Source organism: Rattus rattus, chromosome 5, assembly GCF_011064425.1.
Source record: "Rattus rattus isolate New Zealand chromosome 5, Rrattus_CSIRO_v1, whole genome shotgun sequence".
Classification (NCBI taxonomy): domain Eukaryota; kingdom Metazoa; phylum Chordata; class Mammalia; order Rodentia; family Muridae; genus Rattus; species Rattus rattus.
In genome coordinates, this window is record NC_046158.1 from 87,499,500 (window position 1) to 87,521,511 (window position 22,012).

At 38.4% G+C, this 22,012-nt stretch overlaps 1 protein-coding gene and 1 pseudogene across 4 annotated transcripts in view; one reads left to right on the top strand and one right to left on the bottom strand.

The window, feature by feature from the left end:
- The window catches only part of Mettl15 (methyltransferase like 15), a 173,972-nt gene that overhangs the window by 79,855 nt on the left and 72,105 nt on the right, over window positions 1-22,012 (bottom strand). For all 4 annotated transcript variants that reach the window (XM_032903859.1, XM_032903857.1, XM_032903858.1 and 1 more), the window contains exon 3: window positions 13,292-13,428. In XM_032903859.1, the coding sequence (XP_032759750.1) occupies window positions 13,292-13,428 (137 nt within the window). The remainder of the gene's footprint in view (window positions 1-13,291; window positions 13,429-22,012) is intronic.
- On the top strand, window positions 9,314-10,824 carry LOC116901722 (annotated as a pseudogene).

Here is a 22,012-nt window from a genome sequence, read left to right on the forward strand (position 1 = left end):
TGCAAACATATGCATAGCTCTTTCATCATATGCCTGGTTCTGACGGCCTCAAATTTGCACTCAAGATGAAATATCAAAACACACTGTTACTGACAGTATTTCCTTGTCCCTCTATTTCCAGTTTCCCTGCTTCTGCTTGTGGTCCCATGAGACTATTGACATAGAAGCCAGAAGAATGCTTTTAGAGTAAGTCAGATGTCACTGCAGATAACTTAGTCCTCCATTAATTTTCCATTTCCCTCAGAATGGAAGCCAGAATGATGGTGTCAGTGCCATGCCTTTACCCTGTCCTGGTTTTTGCTCTGCCAGAGTGCCATTATTTTCAGATTAATCTTACTTAATTACCTAGCTTTCTTACTTCTTTGCCTTGTTTTACCAACATTTTTTTTACGTTTGAGATTATAGAATAATTTACATCATTTCCTTATTCTCTTTCAAATTCACCGCTTCTTTTCCTTCATTATTAATTGTTATTGAGTGCGCATGTGAAAATTGGAGTGTGTGTGTGTGTGTGTGTGTGTGTGTGTGTGTGTGTGTGTGTGTGTGTGTGTTGTGTTCCAACAGCTAGTAGAAATTTTCTACAGGGTAAAAGTAGGGCTCTCTCAATTTTGTCCCTGAATATTCAAAGGTTATAAAGAGGTCCTGGTAGACATTCAAGGAGACATGTTGATGAATAAAAATTTGTCATTTCCCCTAGAATAAAATAATATTTAATAAACATTTCCCAAGCATATAATTAATGTTTGTTACTATAATCACCTAAAACTAAATGTTTCTCCTCGTGGTGGTGGTGCACCCCATTAATCCCAGCACTCTGGAAGGGAAAGGCAGGAACATATTTGAGTTGAAGGCCAGTCGGTCTAAGACAGCCAGGGCTAAACAAAGGAACCCTGTCTTAACAAAACAAAACAACAACAAAATTAAATGTTTGATTTCCTCCAGGCACCGCTTTGTGTCCTGCCTTCTTTGAGTTTAGAATACCAGCTACTTTGATGGGTCTCCTTTACCTAATATTTCATACTAGTTTCTATATGTCTATCTGTGTCTCTGACTTGTTTTCTTTTTCACTTTCCTCCATCTCTTCTATTTCTGATCATTATAAGTAACATTTTGAATAAACTAAAATATCATAGAGCATACATAAATATGTAGATTGATTTCTGTTTCAAGAAGAAGGGAAGCCAGACTGAAGAAAAACCTGGGATAAAAAACAAAGATTAAAAGAATATTGGCTGCAGCAGCAGACTGTTGAGCTCTTAAGCATAAATTTGAGATTTTAGTTCTATTTTGTCCACCGTGCTCAGGATCAAGCTCAAGGTCTTGAGCCTGCATGGAAAAAGGACTACCACTTAGAGGCATTCTCTAGCCCACAATTTATTCTTTTAATTCCAATATAAAAAAAAGTTTGATGTATGAAGATAAATCTTCCTTACTTTAAACTGGAAGTGGAGTATTAATTCTCCATCCCATACAGTGATATGGTGATCCACTGAAATAGCTGAGTTTGATGAATATTCAGCGTATTATTCTTCTAGCTATTGCTTTACAGTCTAATTCATATCAAACATGTAACCTGAGAGTCTTGTACAGACAAAGTTAATTAAATGTCACTGTTTTAAAAAGCACATGTTTTCACTCTCCAGTGTGTTTGGACAATGCATAGCTCAATGCAGGAAGTCTGTATCTTAGGTAGACCAGAAGGACTAAACTTACCTAGGAGGTACACGAATGCAGAGATAGCTATTACTAGATGTGCTGGGATTGGGGAAGAAAAGCATCAATGTTCAGATAGATTGAATGCCGCGGACTGAGAAGGATTACTGACAGAATGAGATCTGTAGAATGAGCCCCAAACAACAAGTATTACAGGAAGAGAAAAAAGGAACCAGTAAGGTGTCTGGTTATGTGGTTCAGGAGGAAAGAAAGACATTGAATTCAGATATAAAGGAAGGAGGATGTGGTCCACAGTGTCACAAGGCCTTGGACTTTATGTAAGACGGAGTAAGGAAAAAGAGTACCAAGTCTGACATTTCCACAGTGATTAAGCCAGATGCGAGTTCCTGATATAATATAGTTAGATGACTTACTTAGAAATAAGGATTAAGTTTGATTAACACTCTAATTTACTGGATACATTTAGATAAACTTTCTAAGCTTAGGATACCTTTTTTGACTATTTTTTTCCAGTGCTGTGGATCTGCTACATTAATAAGGGGGAAAAATAGGTCAAGCCCTGTTAGGTATTCAGAATGTGGGTGGAAATACTTTGACAAGTTTTTTGGGGAATGCCTCTAAAATGAAAATTACTGTTGAGATTTTAGGAGAAAAAAGATAAATATTCTCTTAGTAGCAATATCTCTTACAAATAAACCCTCTCATACCCACTGAAAAAGGTTAGAAAGCTTTCTGAATTGTACCAATTAACTAATATCATTGCAAAGTTTTATTGCATAAAATACAATTGAGTCTATACAATACATATAATATAATGGCGTGAATATAACTGTTAAAATTATGCTACAAGACAGCAATTGTTTAATTGAAATGTACTTTATAAATTCCTTTAGAAATACTAATATATTGAATTACTTAATGACAATAAAGTATCATATGATACCGACTTGATTTTATTTCAAATAAATGGTTAATTTATTTGAGTTTGAAATGCTAAATTTTATTGTTTGTGAACTTTGTAAAATATAACATATAAGTATAAATTTTCTTTATAATATGACCTAAATATCTTTTGTAATATACATACATACATGCATACATACATACAGATATTATAACCAAAATTATCCATTAAAAGAAAACTCAAGTCAAAATAGCAGTGATAACCAATTTCTCTAAACTAAAAGTTGGTGGAATGGATCAGAGTTTGGGATCTGTGGAAGGCAGGCTATCCATAAAGAAAGCTTAGAAAAACTATTAGGATTTCACAATGGATGAAATCTGCTGTATAAAATATTATTTCAATATTAATTTAATTCAATCGGTTACATTTTAATTGATAAACAGTATCTCAGTATTGCATATTTTACTTTTACAATGAAATGTTTGTAATACATCATAATAAAAGGGCTCATTTTCATAAACATATATTACAAAGGTGTTGTTCCTTGATTATAATGTTCAGCCAGCTTTGTAATATACTCAGCACATTTCCTTAACACCTAATACTTTTTGACCCTAAAGCTTGTTACCTTCTTGTAAACACTTACTTAATATCTGTATTCCTGATGGAGTAAAAGGGATTACATTGATCTTTTTATCTAGGAGAAACCCCAAAAGATGGTTTAAATACGTGCCCCAAAATACAGTTGAATGATGGAATTAAGGAAGTAACGGGGAAAATGAGAATACACCTTCCAAACATAACTTAAGCTTAGCTTTATAATAGCCATGGGACTATCCACATGGAGATCCACACTCCCAGTCTTATGGAAGTTTATTCATGTATTAGATAATGAACTCTCTTTGTACTATGAAGATCTGATCTTGGGCTTGTGAACATTCCTCAAGCCAAGAAGATGACCTCATACATAGCCGGCAGTAAAATGGACACTGAATTGTGTGTTGAACATACGTTCTGCTCTCTCGGGGGTGGGGAGGAGCCACAATACTAAACTATATAATTCTATTCGGCAGCTGTTGGTTTCAGTTTTATTTTAAATATCAGGCAAAAATGGGAGTAGAAAGAACAGGAGGATAACACATATAATTAGAACACACTCAATTTAATTTAATCAAACTATGATGTTAGAGAAAATATAACTATTGTTTTCATTCTTTTAATAGCTTTGAAGTAAAAACGTAAAGAGTTCTACTAAAATTTTCTCGTATGTAATAAAATATGACTCCAAATATATACTGTTTACCCAAGATAAAATGAAGTCTTTCTAGGTATAGCCAGTGTTATAACGAGCAAGCTGCTGCTATTCTAATCTTCTACCATATGGGAATGTTCACATGACGTAGGCAATGAAAATGGATTATCTCAATTTGGTGAGGAGGTAATTCATTTTCTCATAGTTATCATAATATAAATATAATTTGCATTTCAAATATGCACGTTAAATTCCATGAATCAGATTTCCAAACTTTTAAGCCAAATATTCTATGAGTAAATCTATAACAGTAATTGCAAGCCAGTAGAGAGGAATTATACTGTAAATCTGCAGCGACATTTGTATTTGTTAGAAAATAAAAACCCAATTCATTTGCAGTAAGCAACGCCTCTCCTCCCATGTTAGTAATGAGCTAATAATCGTCTCTGAATGCTGTACAGAACAGCAGTGAGTCAGGAAGTAGCCTTGCAAAGTTATAGGCTAAAAGGAAAGCCTTAAACATTCTTCAGTGAGGCAGATATATATCCGTAAAGTCAGCAGCATGTACAGATAGAAGAAAAGAGTCAGAGAACAGGAGATTCATAGGAAGTGACCTCTTTCTGTCTTTTTCATGCTTTAAAGACCTTTTAAAATTAGTTTTTAAGGATAGAATTAAAATAATGTGTTTTATTAGGACATTTTATGCATATGTTGTTCTTTTGCTAATGCCCTGGAAGCCTTCTTACTGCCCTATCCAAACAGTTTTTCTGTGTTATACACACAGACACACACAGACACAGACACACACACACACACACACACACACACACACACAGACACACACACACACACACACGCACGATGAGCTGTTCAGTGCACAAGGCAAGAATAATGTAGAAACAATAACCAAAAATATCAGAAATAGAGAAAAATACTTCTAAATATCATCTGGAAGCAGAAGCACAAAGGGCTCTGGTTAGCCAAACTGATCTCAAGATAACAGAGAACTATAGAAGGTGTCACCACAGACACCTACCTCAAATTATACCAATCACAGTGATAGAAACAATGAAGTGTTAGTACAAAACAGGCACATAGTCCAGGGGCAGAAAACTCAATGTGCTATCTCTTGTCCACAAAACCCTCACACACACAGGCAGAGTGGGAAGTAATGGGGGAACGTGCTGGGAGTACGGGCGGGTCCAATGTACAAGGTGATGGTGCTACATTACTCTCAAGGAGACATGTGATAAATGCTAATCCCTCCAGATAAAATCTAAGAAATGATTCCCCTCAACTCCTTATGGTAAACCAGTAAGATTTCGTTAGGGGTTTCCCCACGTATAAGAATATGAGGAGTTATTTTTAGGAGATTGGGTGATCTCAAACCCCACAAAATCCCAACTCTAGCATAAGTGACAGTTGTTAAATGCTGCATAAAGTGGAACACTCCACTCTCCCAAGACTACATGTAGTGGGCAGAATTATTATGTAGTTGAAAAGGGGGGGGGGCAGAAGGGAGCAAGTAGCTGTAGTCAGGTAAAGAACTAAGCAGTCCTGCCCAGTTCTAAGGGTAATTACCAACAGACTTGACCTATGGTGGTTCTTGTGAGTCATAACAAATTCAAGACAGTAAGAGCTGTACCATATCTACAGTGTGTGTGTAAATGCTATAATAAATTAGTTTTTAAAACTCAGAAAAAAAGACAATGATATAATTTAGTGGAGTCATACATGAAATTGTAAAAATAAAAAAATAAAAAAAAAAAAAACCTCTGACTGGCCAGGGTGCTCTGTGAAAGCTCTATAGAGTTAAATAAGCTAGAAAGACAGCGATGTGTTTTAGAAAAGGCAAGCTGTAGCTCCGATCAGGCCAGTTACTAGTAAGGACACATCCTCTGCTCAGAGGAGCCTCTCACTGTGTCATACAGTCCGAGAGGCAAAGACGAAGGCTGTGGTCTTAAAGAAGCTGGACAGACGCTTTCCTTAAACTTTTGTAGGTGTACAAAACCCATCCAAAGGGCTCTGCTGTCACTGCTTAATCACCTCAGAGAGGATCACAGCCATGGCAGAGATGGCTTGAAGGTTAAAAGCACTGTTGCTCTTCCAGAAGAGCTGGATTTGAGCAGTGTTCCAGTGCTCATGAGTATCTGCAACTCCAGTTTCAGGGGATCCAATACCCTCCTCTTGGGTACTAGGCACACATACAGTAAACAGACACACAGGTAGGCAAAATACCCACATCTGGAACAAAAAACAGTCTCATCCCTTAACAGTATTCTGTGCAACATAAATAAGAGGGACACAAATATTTAGGACCAAAAGAAGATGAAGAAATAGCTTAAATTTAAGAAGGAAAGTTAGCCCAAGGCAAATAGACTTGCCTGGAATCCCCGAAAGCTACAATGACGTCAGGCAGGCGCAGCACACAAGTAGAGGATTCACTGAGGAATGCGTCCACAGCTAAAGTACAGTCTGGATTCGCTCCCTTTGCTTCTGCTTTCCTGATAGTGCTATGCAGACAGAAGCCGGCTGTCGAGGAACTAATATAGACATGATTATAAATATAAGATATCTTCCAGGGGTAGAAATCACTAGGAGGAAAGATAACAGAAGGTAAGATGGCAAATGGAAACAATATAGCCACCTTGGAGAAGTTCAACATGTGGGTTCATCTGGAAAGCTAGAAAAAGAATTTCATTTTATATACATAGATATGGAAAACTCCTGAGCATAGCTATTAACAATTCTCCAAGCTACTATGAAAATTGCACTTCAGAAACAAAGTTAAGTACTTCCTATGTCATATACAATAAGTATTTTGAATATAGTAGTGACATTGGATCTTCTTTCTTTGATATCCCATCCCACACTGCACCATGTGTCCTTTTCTCATAATATCTCTATTTTACCTTATTTCAAAATACACAAAATACAAAACAAGTTAAGGGATGTCAGTGTTCCAGGTACTCAAATTCTTGAGGTAAACTGGCCTTTCCAGGCAAAAGGATATCAGAATGTGTATAATGCCATCAGTTTCTGCTTTATTTAAACCTTAATAATCACTAGATAACAGGAGTATGATGAGTATTGTTTTTCTATGTCCTGAGATAGTTTCTGGGAATATGAACATGGGTTATATATAGCTTCTGTCTTTGGTGAACAAGAGTAGAAAATTTGTTCCCTCTCCTCTCTCAGTGCTGGGCACACAGTCTGGCTTGATGGGTCAGTCCAGAGATTACCAAGTCTCAGATTCTTTGCAAATTTAACAGTATTAGGCTTAGGTTCTACCTCACAGAGTGGACCTTAAATCCAATAAAGATGTAGTTGGCTACGCCCACATTTGTGACACCGTTGCACCAGTATACCTGGTAGGGATGCAAGGTATCTTGTAGGTTGCAGCATTTGTAGCTAAGTAATACTGATGATTGATGGTTCCCTTTCTCCCCAGGCAGCGTGCAAGACACTTTCTAGTACCATGAAGGCCATTCTGTAGGTGTTCAGCTTTAGTACTCTCTTCAGCAATAGGGCCTTAGCATCACGTTGTAGAAAGTAACGAATTGTTTTGACAAAAGCCTCTGATGCTTGGAGGACTACATGGGACATCTTTGGCTAAGGATTCAACAAGGTGTAATACATTTCTGGCACTAAAGGTTTTACTTGGTGGCACAAAATGTCTACTTTAGGCATATATCCCTATTGTATTGTGACTCAATTTAGATTCCCTTCTTTTATGCATATATCTTAGGAATCTTCAACAATATCAGGTTCCATACAGTTTTTCAAAGGCTCCATAGTGTATAATTTATCCAGTATGAAATTATTTTTTGTGAAAATAAAATACCTGAACTCTGGTTTAAAAATCCCAAACCTTGAAAAATATGCTTATTTTATAAGCATGTATTATACTAAAGAGTTTTCAGGAAAATTTCCAAGTTCTGGGAGCTATAAAGAAATTAATACACATAGCTTCTGTCTAAGCTTACATTGAAGGTAAAATAGATGAGAATCAGATAATTTCATAAATATTTAACTGTGGTTATGATCATGACTATTAATAAGCACAGTGTGCTCTAAGGTAATACAATATCAGTATTACTCTAGTCTAGAACATCTGTGATGATTTCCAGAGGAAATGAATTCCAGGCATGACCAGATGAATGTTATCTTGGTAAAGGGAGGAAGACTGTTAGAACAGAAGAGAATGTTTATAAGTAGTGAGAACAGAATATTCAAAGATCCTTAACAGCAAAGCTTATAGCACATGGATAAGAACTATATAAAACAAGCCATCAGAATAGACAGAAGAGACACATTAATGAGTTAAATCATGCATGACCATGTTCAAGATTTTGAACTTAAGAGCAATGAAAAGGCACCAAAGTATTTAAAGCAGGGATCTATTTTAATAATATTTGCATTTGATTGAAGCTGTGTATGCTGTGTAAAGCTAATGGAGGGAAAAATTGGAAAGGAGTCAGAACAGTTAGGAATTATCATTGTCTGGCAGATATTATCATGGGTGATGGTTAAACTTAATGACTCAATGTTACTGAGAACCATGTAATTTAGTGAAATACATCTGGGTACAGTGTATTAACTAATGGGAATGAACCTGCCTGAATGTGGTGAGTCCCATCCTATAGCCCAGGGCCAACTAGAATATCCAAAGAAAGAGGTTTTTTAGGTAGTTGGGGCTTCTCTTTTTCTGCTTCCTTAGCAACAATGATCTGAGCCTGTAATGCAAAACCAGATGCTCCTGTCTTGGCTTTGCTCAAGAACGTAAATAAATTATTTCTAGACATTGTCATTAAGTTGAAACTGTCCAAGAAGCAGCCTGAAGCCATGAATTTAAAACGTCATTTTTTAACTTCCTTCACAAATTTGACAACTATTGAATAACAGTACCTCAACAAAAAGAGAAGGTAAATATCAAATATCTATAGGAAAGATGATATATACTGGATAATTTTGAATAGATTGTATCATATAGATAAATTCTCCAATTACAAGGCTATTGAGGAAACTTTTTAAATTACTGAAAGAAATAAATGCCTACCTTTAAAAATCTGCTTTAAAATTATAATCCAATAATGGAATGGCATGATTTTTATTTCCCTCTTCAATCACCTCTATATTTTTTGAACTTCATATACGGAACACATATTGTTCCTCAAGGCGTTAAAAAGAATCCTAGTAAGGGGTCTCCACCCCTCCTCCCGCGCTTCCTTCTCCAGGGCCCCTCTCAGGCTCTGCCCTCATCTGACCAAGATAATTTTAGTTTCTCTAGGCCTGGAATCTGGATAAGCAAGGCTTGCACCATATTCTCCTGCCTCAACATCCAAAGACGGGATAACCCTCCTACTACCTGTAGAGAAGAGAGAGAGGATTCGAAATCAAATTCAAGGGTCTGGGATCTCTAGACAGAGCCAGACTTTGGGCCCTGGTGTCCGACTCCTTCTGCTGGAGTTCCTCCAGGTGCCATGGAAATGGATCTAAGCCTGTCTCATCTCAGCTGCTACCCAGATGTGTGCCCAACCCCTGGGACCTGTCCTGAGACCCCTCCACCATGATAATGCTCTAGGATGTGAAGTGGTTGCAGTCTTAGCCCACCCTGGGTGTCAGGAAACTTGTGGGAGTTTCAGGCAACCTCTTTACCCTCCATTCCCAACCCCTTCCCTGAGCTCTGTAGCCCACCTTCCCAGAAACCCATTCTTGCTGGTTCCTCCAGTGTGAGAGGTTTGCTTACTCGAGACTCCAGCTGACTCTATGTGGTCAAGGTGTACAGTGAAGAAGGGAGTTGCCAGTCTGTGGAGGTGGCAGCGGGCGCCACGGCTCTCCATGTGTGAGATGCTGGTGCAGCGAGCTCACGCCCTGAGCGATGCGATCTGGGGAATGCCACCCCGATTTGGCATTGGAGCCGAGTTTGGAGGACAATGAGTTTGTGGTAGAAGTGCTGAGGCCTGGCCTGTGGGTGGAGACAGCCGCTTCCATAAAAGCTTCGCCAAGTGTGAACTATTCAAGAGCCCTCCACACACCCTGTTCCCGGAAAAGATGGTCTCCAGCTGTCTGGATACACAAACAGGCATATCCCATGAAGACCTCTTCCAGAACTTCCTGAATGCTAGCAGCTTCCCTGAGATCCAGGGCTTCCTGAAGCTGCGGACATCAAGCTGGGAGTCAGGTCGAAAGCTTTGGAAATGATTCTTCTGCTTTCCATGTTGATCTGGCCTCTATTACTCTACCAAGGGCACCTCCGAGGACCCGAGACACCTACAGAATGTGGCAGATGTACATGAGTCCAATGTATATGTGGTGACCCACAGCCGCAAAGTGTATGGAATGCCTACTGACTTTGGCTTTTGTATCAAGCCCAACAAGCTTCGAAATGGCCACAAGGGGCTCTTCAAGCACGAGTTACAGCCATAAAAGAATTATCAGCAGGTCCAGTCTCTTCACCTATGCCTGTCCTATTTGGGGTCTCCACTCTTGAGGAACATCTCACATAATACCCTAGTGGTTATAGACTCTCTGGCCATGCTGGGCGTGTCTTGGGTACACCCGGAAAGCTCTGAGTGCTGCCATCTAGGAGGCCCAGGCCTGGAGGAAGAAGACAGACCACCATGTCAGCCTGCCCACCCCATACTCTGGCTCGAGCCTCGGTGCAGCCATCCATCGCACCCAGTCCTGGTTTCATGGACGAATCTCCCAGGAGGACAGCCAGCGGCTAACTGAACAGCAGGACCTGGTGGATGGTGTGTTCCTGATCGGAGAGAGTCAGCAGAACCCACAGGGCTTTGTTGTTTCTGTGTCATCTGCACAAAGTCAAGCATTATCTCATTTTGCCAAGTAAAGATGAAGGCTGCCTTTACTTCAGCATGGATGACGGCCAGACCCATGTCACAGACCTGCTGCCACTGGTGTAATTCCACCAGCAGGACCGAGGCATCCTGCCCTGTTTGCTGCACACTGCTGTGCTCCTGTGGCCCTCTGAGGCCACGCAAGCTACTCAGCCATGGGGTTTCCTACCACCCTTCTGTTCAGTGGACTCGGTGCAGACGGCTGGGATGGAAAACAGATGAAGAGCTCCCTCCACTTTTTCCCCATTTTTTACCCCCCTCAGGCAATGAAACATCCCCCAACTCTGCCCATCCCTGACTCCTATCCCCAAGGGAGGCATTGTATTCCTGTCTCCTTGGAAGAGCTCCTGAGGCACTGTTCCAGTGAGGGGCGTTATGAGAGGAGTAGGGGCAGCCCAGGTGGTCTCATGCCCCATCCACACTCTGTACAGAGTGAGAGGCCAGTTGATCTGCTCTATTTTATACTAGTGACAATAAAGATTATTTTTGATATACCTATGGAAAAATAAATAAATAAAAAGAATCCTATATGTTTTTAAATTACCTTCAACATCTATCTTCCAGTAAGCTAAGCCTAAACTGAGTGCCCTGCTGCTCCAATTTAAATGTGTTTCCTCAGCCGAGTCTGGAGTTAGTGGGGAAATCTAGCTTTCTAACAGCAGGTAATCTAACATCGCCTCTTCTGAAAGCTAAAATTGGTTACCAGAAAACTCGCAAATCGCATGAATTGTTTAGTTTTCAGAAATAATGCTGGTTTCTAACTTAGTTTTGACAAAGTGGAGAATACGAAATTTTTCAGAAGTGCAAAGTGTTTTAAAATGAGAGCAACATAATTACGTAAAGAGAAGCAACGATAGTTATTTCTTCAAAAGATGTTCATGTTAAAATGACAATTTATTCTGTTGTATGATTTAACACAAATTGTGATTACTTGTTTCAAGAAGATAATATGACATTCCATTAAACCAAACATCCAAACAGACAATATTCCTAGAAGTGACTTGCTCTCAAAAATTTATTACCTCTATACTGTGGCACACAAATGCACATACAGAAATGAATAAATAAATGTAAATGAAAATTATTTCCCTTACATTCTTTTATTTTGGACACTTTTAATAAATGAGCTAGCTGAATAATATTTCTTTGAAACATTTATATGTCTAACACTAATAGTTTCCACATCTACAAGTAGAAGTTATTCTGCTTGGTAAAATAAAGGCTACATAAAACACATACATCTATGTTACATTGCAGAAACAGAGAATGGCTCATATGGTTGAAACACATTCTCCTAACATTTAGAAGAAAATGGAAACTGAGATCAAGCTGATGGACTTTCAGAGGAAGTACATTCCTGACCACTTCACTGAGAGAGGGAAACTTCCTCTTTAGATCTGCAGAGCCAGTGAGCAGGAGCAGAGGAAAGGACTGCCCACCTGACCACCACCACAGGGCTCTCTCCATTCTTAGACTCTGGGTGAACTTCCCATACCATACTATGCTGTTTTGCCAAAGATAACATTTTACTGTTCAACAGATGTAACTAATAACAAGTTGACATAAAGTCACATTCCAGGCAGTTTTCCTTATTCCAGATGCTAAGCATGAGAGAATAAAAGTCCCCATTCCTGAAAACAGTACTTAAACTTAGAATCAGTCACCTAAGCTCCAGGACACTTTGTCTTCCAAGATAAAGTCCTATAAATATCATACTATACAGATATTACTATATGATTCACTTTTTCTAAAAGGATGAGTGTTCCTTAAACCAAGTGTGTGTGTTTCTGTGTGTGTGTTTCTGTGTGTGTGTGTGTGTGTCTGTGTGTGAGTTCATGAACACGCTCAGGCTCCAACACATGCTTGTTCAAGTGAGTGTACATGCCATGGCATGTATGGGGAGATTAGAATTCTATAGATAACATGGTACTTGGTTCTGTCCTTCCATCATGTGGGGGTTGAACTCAACGAGTCAGGCTTGGAGGCATGCACACTTACCTGATGAGCAATGTCTGTGGTCCTATTTGTTTATTTTAAAGGTGGCAGAGTAAGAGCCAACTAGTTCTAGCAAAAACAATAAACCACTCTATATGTAGATTACAGGAAGAATTCAGAAAACACAGATGCATTATTGTGAGAAACACTATAAGATCTCATACTTTATTCTTTTAAACCTATAAAAAGCAAGTACTAAGCTTTTGCATTGTATTGAGTTGTATAATATTTTGACAATATCTTGCCCAGGAAGCCTTGAGTTTCTAGGCTCAAGATTAAGATCAACTGGCTTCAGTTTGGTGAGTAGTACACGCTAGATGCTAACATCACTAAATACAGCTAAAAACAGTGAATTTCTAACAATATGTCAATTGTCAAAATATTTTTGTAGAATATTTTTTTTTGTATTTTAATTCCACAAATTAGAAAGGATCCATGCATTAAGTGGCACTGAAACCACTCTTCACATGAATTCTTTCTTTTGCAGGGATGAGAGTGAGAGTAAAACAGCCAGTAGAAAAAACAGACGGACATCCAAGAGAAAGAAAACTGGGAGCTAAGCCAACGTGGCCAACCCCAGCAACAGTATTAAACAGCAATACTCACGGGTACATTTCTGAAAGCCGCTCAGCCAGAGTGTAAGCCACGGGGTCGCGGTCTAAGGCATAGACAGTAACATCTGGTTCCTTCTGAAGAATGGCTTTGGTGTGTCCTCCTGAGCCAAACGTCATATCTAGAAAAACCTTACCAATATAGAAAAGGAGAATTTCTCCTTAGCATGTACATAGCATTGTTTCAACTACTTTAATTTTCAGAAGCAGAAAATTATAAAGATAAGAACAAACATAAAAACAATACTGGCTGCCCTAATTTTTTTCAGACACACACAGAGAGAGAGAGAGAGAGAGAGAGAGAGAGAGAGAGAGAGAGAGAGAGAACCTGATTGATTATAATATCAGGAAAATAATGCACTGCATATACTGGAGAACCACGTCGCATTAATATTTCACCATGAGGTCAAATTGGTCACACAGTTGTGATGTTTCTGTGCTTCACAGATAGCTGAAAGCTGGAATTATTTCTAAAAACTTCTCACCATTGGAGATGGCTTAAAATTGGTGTATCTCACTTCATAATGATTTCATTTAACTACTTTAAATAAAATCTAGACATAGTCATGCAGGTGGGAATGAGAAGGAATGCTCCTAGAAATAGTCACAGAACAAATATACATACATACATGTGTGTGTGCATGTGTGTGTATAATCTGAAAAAAATTAGCAATCACAAGACCAAAAAGAAAGGAATTAAAGGCTTTATATATATATATATATTTTTTTTTCGGAGCTGGGGACCGAACCCACGGCCTTGCGTTTGCTAGGCAAGCGCTCTACCACTGAGCTAAATCCCCAACCCCAGGCTTTATATTTCTAAACACCTGAGACAAATTCCAAGCTTGCCATGAAATTCAGTGCAAGTGTTTAAATTAGGTATGGATGTTTGGAAAAAAATCTCCAAAGCAACACAATTCAAGAACCTTTAAATTTTTCCAGTATTTAAAAGCAAGAGGGATAAAAGTCACAAGAAATAGTATACAGACTGAGCGGGTTCTATTTATGCATATAAATATGTATGTAACAGTAATTAATGAAAATAAGGAAGCTTTGAATTTGAAAGAGAACAAGGAGAGGTATATGTGAGGGATTGGAGGGAAAAAGAGGGAATGATTTAATCATTGTCTAATTTTTTAAAATTTTAATTATTTTATTTATTTATGTTCCAGTCATTCCTCCTTCCCTGCCCCCCTCCCAAGTCCCCCAGTTCCTTATTCCATTCCTCCTCCCCCTTGCCTCCAAAAGGGTGCTCCTCCTCCTCACCAGGCATCCCTCTTTCCTGGAACCTCAAGTTCCTCCAAGATTAAACACATCTTTACCTACTGTGGCCAGACCAGGCAGTCCTCTGCTGTACATGTGCCAGGGGCTTCAGACCTGCCCCTGTATGCTCCTGATCGCTGGCTCTGTCTCTGGGGACTTCCTGGGGTCCGTTTTAGCTGAGACTATTAGTCTTCCTATGAGGTTGCTCTCCCCTTCAGCCTCTGCAATCTGTCCTATAATTCAACTATAGGGGTCCTGACTTCAGTCCACTAGTCAACTGTAAATACCTGCATCTGTCTCAGTCAGCTGCTGGTAGGGCCTCTCGGAGGACAGCCATGCCAGGCTTCCCTTTGTAAGCATATCATATCATCAATAATAGGGTCAGGTCTTGGTGCCCAGCCAAGAGATGGATCCCAACTTGGGCAGGTCATTGGACCAACTTTCCCTAAGTCTCTTCTCCATTTTTGTCACTGCAATTCTTTTAGATAGGAACAATTATGGTTCAGAAATGTAGACTATGGTTTATTAACCTTGCCTTTCCACTTGAGGCCCTGCTTATCTACTGGAGGTGGACTCTGAATTTTCTCTATCCAATATTGGGCATTTTGGCTAAGATCACCCCCACTGAATCCTGAGAGTCCCTCACCTCCCAGGTTGACTTTCTAAAGGGTCTCCCTACACCATGGCTGCTCATTTCCATTTATTCTCCTGACTTTCTGGGCTTCACTCTGTTCCCCTGCACCCCACACCATACCTGATTCTGTTCCCCTTTTTCCTTGCCCCTTCCCTCTTCCATCCAGGTCCCTCCCCCCTCTGCCTCCTGTGATTGTTTTCTTCCCCTTCTAAGTGGGATTGAAGCATCCTCACTTGTGTCTTTTTGCTTGTTACCCTTCCTTCTATGGGTGGCATGCTTGGTATTCTGGGTTTTTGTTTGTTTGTTTGTTTGTTGTTGTTGTTGTTGTTTTGCTAATAATCACTTATTAGTGAGTATATACCATGCATGTCCTTTTGAGCGTGAGTTACCTCACTCAGGATAATATTTTTAGTTCCATCCATTTACCTGTAAAATTCATGATGTCTTTGTTTTTAATAACTGAATAGCATTCCATTGTGTAAATAAACCAGGTCTCCTGTATCCATTCTTTGGTTGAGGGACACTGTTACAAGCTTCTAACTATTACAAATAAAACTGCTATGGAGGAGCACATGTCCTTGTGGTATGATGAGGCATCTTTTGGATATATGGTCAAGAGTTGTATAGCTAGGTCCTCAGGTAGAACTATTTTCAATTTTCTGAGGAATCACCAGATTGATTCCAGAGTGGTTATACCAGTTTGCAATCCCACCAGCAGTGGAGTAGTGTTCCTCTTTCTCCACATCCTTGTCAAGATGTGCTGTCATTTGTGTTTTTGATCTTAGCCTTTGACTAGTGTAAGGTAGAATTTCAGGGTTGTTTTGATTTGCATTTCCCTGATGACTAAGGACTTAGAACATTTCTTTAATTGCTTCTCAACCATTTGAGATCCTTTTGTTGTGATTTCTCTGTTTAGCTCTATACCCTTATTTCTCAATTGGGTTGTTTGAGTTTTTGGAGGTTACTTCTTGAGTTCTTTATATATTTTGATATAAGCCCTCTGTTGGAGGTATGGTTATTGATGTTGTTTTCCCAATCTGTAGATTGCCAATTTGTCCTGTTGCCTTACAGAAGCTTTTCAGTTTCATGAGGTCCCATTTATCAATTGCTGATTTTAGATCCTGAGCCATTAGTGCTCTGTTCAGGAAATTGTTCTCATGCCAATGAGTTCAAGGTTCTTTCCCACTTTGTCTTTTGTTACATTCAGTGTATCTGGTTTTATGTTGAGGTCTTTCATCCACTTGGACTTGAGCTTTGTGCAAGGTGACAAATATGGATGTAGTTTCATTCTCCTACATACAGACCACCAGTTAGACCAGTACCATTTATTGAGGATGCTTTCTTTTTTCTACTGAATATCAAGTCCATAGGTATGTGGATTTACTTTTAAGCCTTCAGTTCTATTCTATTAATCGACCTGTCTGTCTCTGGGCCAATACCATGAGGTTTTTTTTATCACTATTGCTTTGTAGTACAGCTCAAGGTGATGGTGACTCCCCAGAAGATCTTTTATTCTTGAGAAATGTTTTGGCTATTCTGGGGTTTTCGTTTTTCCATAGGAAGTTGAGAATTGCTTTTTCTATGTGAAGAATTGTTAGAAATTTGATGGAGATTATGTTGAATCTGTAGAATGCTGTAAGATAGCCATTTTCATTATTTAATCCCATCTATTCATGAGCGTGGAAGATCTTTCCATCTTCTGAGATCTTCTTCGATTTCGTTTTTTAGGGATTTGAAGTTCTTGTCATTCAGATTTTTCACTTGTTTGGTAAGAGTTATACCAAGATATTTTATACTATTTGTGGTTATTGTAAAGGGTGTTATTTCACTAATTTCTTTCTAATCCTGTTTATCACTTATATATAGGAAGGCTACTGATTTTTTTTTTGAGTTAATTTTATATCCTGTCACTTAACTTAAGTTGTTCATTAGTTGTAGGAGTTCTCTGGTGGAACTTTTGGGGTCGCTTATGCATACTATCATATCACCTACAAATAGTGATACTTTGACTTCTAGAATATGCTATTCTGTGCTACCTAACAATATTTCCCATCCAATCCATGACTCTTTGGAAAGTGAATGATTTGCCAACAATGCTTTTGCCAGGATACTACAATATATTAGGACTCATATCTTTACATGAATTATTCAAGATATAAAATGTAGGAACTAGATATCAACCCTCTTAGCTATTATATTTGACCATATTATAGACATATTTGTAAAATTACAGTTGTGCAAGAACCCTAATGATTTGAACCATAAGAAACATGTGCACAAGTTATTTGGCTAAGGCTGATTTGGAAGTTAGGGCAGTTTCTGAACAATTTCACAAAGTCATGAGATAGTTCGATGGGCTGTTTCAATAAGGTCCCTGGTAATATAAAATTGAGACAGTAATAATATTAGATATAATGAAAAATAGCCTAGGATTATCAACTATATTTAAAACATGTTTAAGTATACATGTTAAAACTTTATGTACAAACTTCACAAGGGGAATACCTGAAATGGATTAAAGTGTGTCTGCTCCTTGAATATTACCCTATTTTATCTGGAGGAAGTCTTCTCACTAAGTAGAAAGAGGAAGGCCATAAAACAGAAAGAAATGTAAGCATGGTAAAAATGTACAAAGTTGTTAACATATTTTTTACTTATGCATTTTATGTGATACATATCATCTGTGTTTCTATATAATGTCGAAGTTTGAATGTGTGTGTGTGTGTGTGTGTGTGTGTATGTGTGTTTGCACGCGCGTGTGCTGGTTTTCATGTGGTTTCAGGGGTTTTGAACTCAGGTTCTCACACATAGTCTTTTCCCAGAACCAGTAGAAAAATTTTTCCATAACTTAAACTGTCAGCATCAGCACACAAGCACAACTATATATTTTCCTTCACCTTAAACAATAATTTTAAATTTTAAGAAATACATGTGTAGAGGCTGGAGAGATGGCTTAGTGGTCAAGGGCACTGGTTCCTCTTCAAGTGGATCCACGTTCAGTTCCCAGCACCCACATGGCAGCTCACAACCATCTGTAACTTCAGTTCCAGAAGATGCAAAGCTTTCTTGTAGCCTCTGCAAGCACCAGACATGCACACTGTGCTCAGATGTTTATGCAAGCAAAATACACATACATGCAGAATATAAATTAATAAATATTTTAATTAGAAACATATATGCAAATCTCATGATCAAATGTTTTTATCTCCCAGTGTATAGCCTCATGTACTTTTTGACTACACAAAAATTTACTGTTTTAAAGCCACGACTTCAGCATAATTTAAACAAAGAACTTTCCCAGGCAAAGCTTATCTGATATCAACATCAATTATTGCAGAACACTAGATTGAAATAAACAATTTTCACGTGATTTACTTTTCCAAAGTCAAGTAAGTTACAATCAGTTTTTTGAAAAGGGAAATTTCCCTTATTTAAAAAAAGTATGAAATCTGTGAAATGATGTTTATAATTTACATGATTATTTTTTATATATCATGATTATGTTCTTGGAAATGTATTATCAATCAAGGAAGTTTATTCATTGGGAGAAAAACAATTTATTACTAGCCAAATGTAACATAAAAGGGGGAAATAAATGGTATCTGCAAGCTCATGTTACCTGTCATAAATGACTTAATTTAAAAAGCAAAACTGTTGACAATAAATTTGTTGGGGATAACTTACTGATTATATTATTAACTTCCTAATGACCATGTCATTTTAGTTCTCTGAGCTTCAGAAATATCTTCTAAGAATACATGGACATGATTTTACAGTTTACCAAGCCTGAGAGTTTTGCCCCCTGGTCTAATGAAACCTCAGGGAAGGAAGTGGACAAGTAGAAATAGTCTACTTTTTAAAAGATAAGGCATGTAAGAGATAACAGCGTAAAGGGAGCAACCAAGAGGAAACTAACCCTAGCTCACCAGCTCCAAGTCTTACCTGTGAGCTTTCGAAACAAAACAAAAGGAACGGGAATGACAGAGAACAAAAATTAAAATGTGACTAGCATAACAGGGAACACGGCAGAGATGGCACTGTGAAACTAGGAAGTGTAACCATTTGTGGATCAGCCATCCCACTGGCATTGATTAGGTCCTAGAAAAATGTCTTCTATCTATGCTTCCTCCCTCTCTTCCTCTTTCTCTCTGTTCCTCTCAGGCTCTACCTCTCCTTCCTCCTTCTCACCAGCCCACTCCTTGTGCCAGGATGAGCTCTGAGATGTGCTTGTGTGTCTCCCGCAATCTTCCTTCTCCTTTTAGTCAGACGTTTAAGGACATATGCTCCTTATAGGTTTCTTGTTGTTGTTTTGCTTTGTCTTTGTTGTTGTCATTGTTTAGCACAGGAAAAATTGTTTTATCTTTTCTATCTTTTGGAGAACACAAAAACATTTTATTGCAAAGCACAACATTTTTTAGTAAAAATAAACAGAAGACGCTGGCTAACCAGCGGAGAAACTATATTTAAGAAGAGATATTTCTTTGCAATGGTACAGAGGAAAGAGAAAAGATGGGCGAGTCATGGCTTCTCTAGTATAAAATGAGAAACAGTTTGCTGGCAGATGGACTAAAAGGATGAGGCCTGGGTTATGGATGCCCAGTACTTCTTGTGATGTCTCTGTCCCTCTGTGGCACAAAAGAGAATGACTTTTGGTTTTAGTGGGTATCTACAGGCAAAACAAAATGACTCTCAGGGATGTTCACAGAGCACTTCAGGATGAGGAGGTATACAGGGAAGATGCAAGAAAGTATCTTCTCAGAATAAAAATAGGAATGGCTATCATAATAGTCAGAAACTGGAAACATCCCAGATGTCCCTCACCTGAAGAATGGATAAAGGAAATGTGGTTCATTTACACTTTGAAATACTACTCAGCGATTAAATACAAGGACACCATGAAATTTGCAGTCAAAGGGATGGAACTAGAAAATATCATTCTGAGTGAGGTAACCCAGACCCAAAAGGACATGCATGGTATATGCTCATTTATAAGTGGGTACTAGCCATAAATTCCAGGATACCCATGCTACAGTGAAAAGTCCCAAAGAAGCTATAAAAACAAGGAGCAGCCAAGCAAGGACCCTTGACTCTCACTCATCTGGCAAACAAAATAGTCTAAGGCAGATGGAGGGAGAGAAGTGTGTGTGAGAGGACATGGGAAGGGGAATGGAAGGGGTGGGGACCAGATGTGGGTTGAGCCAAAAGAGAGGGCCAGGAGAATTAATGGAAACTTGCAATGGGGGAGGCTCCCAGGCATCTATAGGGATGACTCTAGTTGAGACTCCTTAAAGTAGGGGACATGGAGCCTCAAGTGCCCACCTGCTATAGCCATGCAGGAGTCCCAGGGGACACCATCTCACTCACAAAACCTTCTCACCAAAATTTGACCTGCTTAGTAGAAGTGTAGGGCAAAGGTGGAAAAAACAGACAATTGATTCATAAAAAAAAAAAAGCTCTTTGATGATGTGTCCTTCCCCATCTCTTTTGGTTCATTTTGGTTGAAAGTCTACTTTATTAGCTCTTAGGTTGGGTACTCTAGCTTGCTTCTTGGGCCCTTTGGGGGTTCCCACTTGCTCAGAGAAGAAGGGGAGGAGGGATAGGGGATGGATTGTGAAAGATAGTGAATAGAAGGGGAGCAGAGAGTGGGTTAAAAAGTGAATAAATAAAAACTAAAATTAAATGAAAACAAAACAAAACCTAATGACAAAAAGAGAGAGAACTCCTTAAGAACATTAATAATTTATAGTCTGTTGCATTGTTTAATTCTATAATATGATTTATTTCTTAGTTGGCAATCTTCACATTTAAGATGAGAAAATAGTTATATTTTACTTTGGGTTAACTAGTTTTAATGTAATACAATTAAATAATATTTTATCTTTACAATCATCTAAAAATCAAAAAATTATACTGTTCTACCTATTTCCTTCACAATGAACTACCTGAATCACAGTTTCAGACCTGATTTGGACAGAGGAAGAACAAATTACAGAGCAAACAGTGATGTATGTAACTGACTAATCTAATCCTTCAACTTATGAGGAGACAGAAATCAAGAAGGAAGCTGGTTGAGGACGATGCTTCCATTAAATCCATAAATCAATAAATCCAATTAAATTCCAATAAATCAATCATTTTGTGATCTTTCTATTTCATGCCATAATACTTCCTATGAAAATTACATGATATCATGAAATGAAAATTTGTTCTTTGAAAGTTTTATATAGGCACAGGCCTAAGTATGAGCTTTGCTCCGTATGTCTCCACCACACTTAAAAGCATCCATTGTTCAACCATTTCACATCATGTGGTGCCTTCTTATGAAGATAAGCTGACTGGACATACTACACAAATAAAGCACATGCTCTGCAGGGTACCTTGTACACATACAACTTGCTCCTTGGCACACGCCCTGATCAGGACAACCTTACTCACAGGTTATAGCTTTAAGGCTGAACTGTGAAATGTAAAAGTAGTAACAAAAATTAAAATGATACATGTAAATCGAAGAATCATGGGTGGATAAAGCTAATAATAATACATAATTTTAATTCCATGCTCATAAAAGTGTTTGACTTCCTGACTCTACTTAGCCCTACAATTGCATGCTTACCATGTTTGGGAGTTTCTAAGATATAAAGTGATAGAGATCACTGTACCTGAACTCATCAACAAAGACTCAAAAATTGATATCTTTGTATCCTTTCAATATAGCAGTTCTAATTATTAAAAGCTTTTAAATTTCACATGGGAAAAACCACTGCTAAAATTGGACATGAGGAAATTTTTAGCCACAAACAGCATGAGGACAGATCTCCC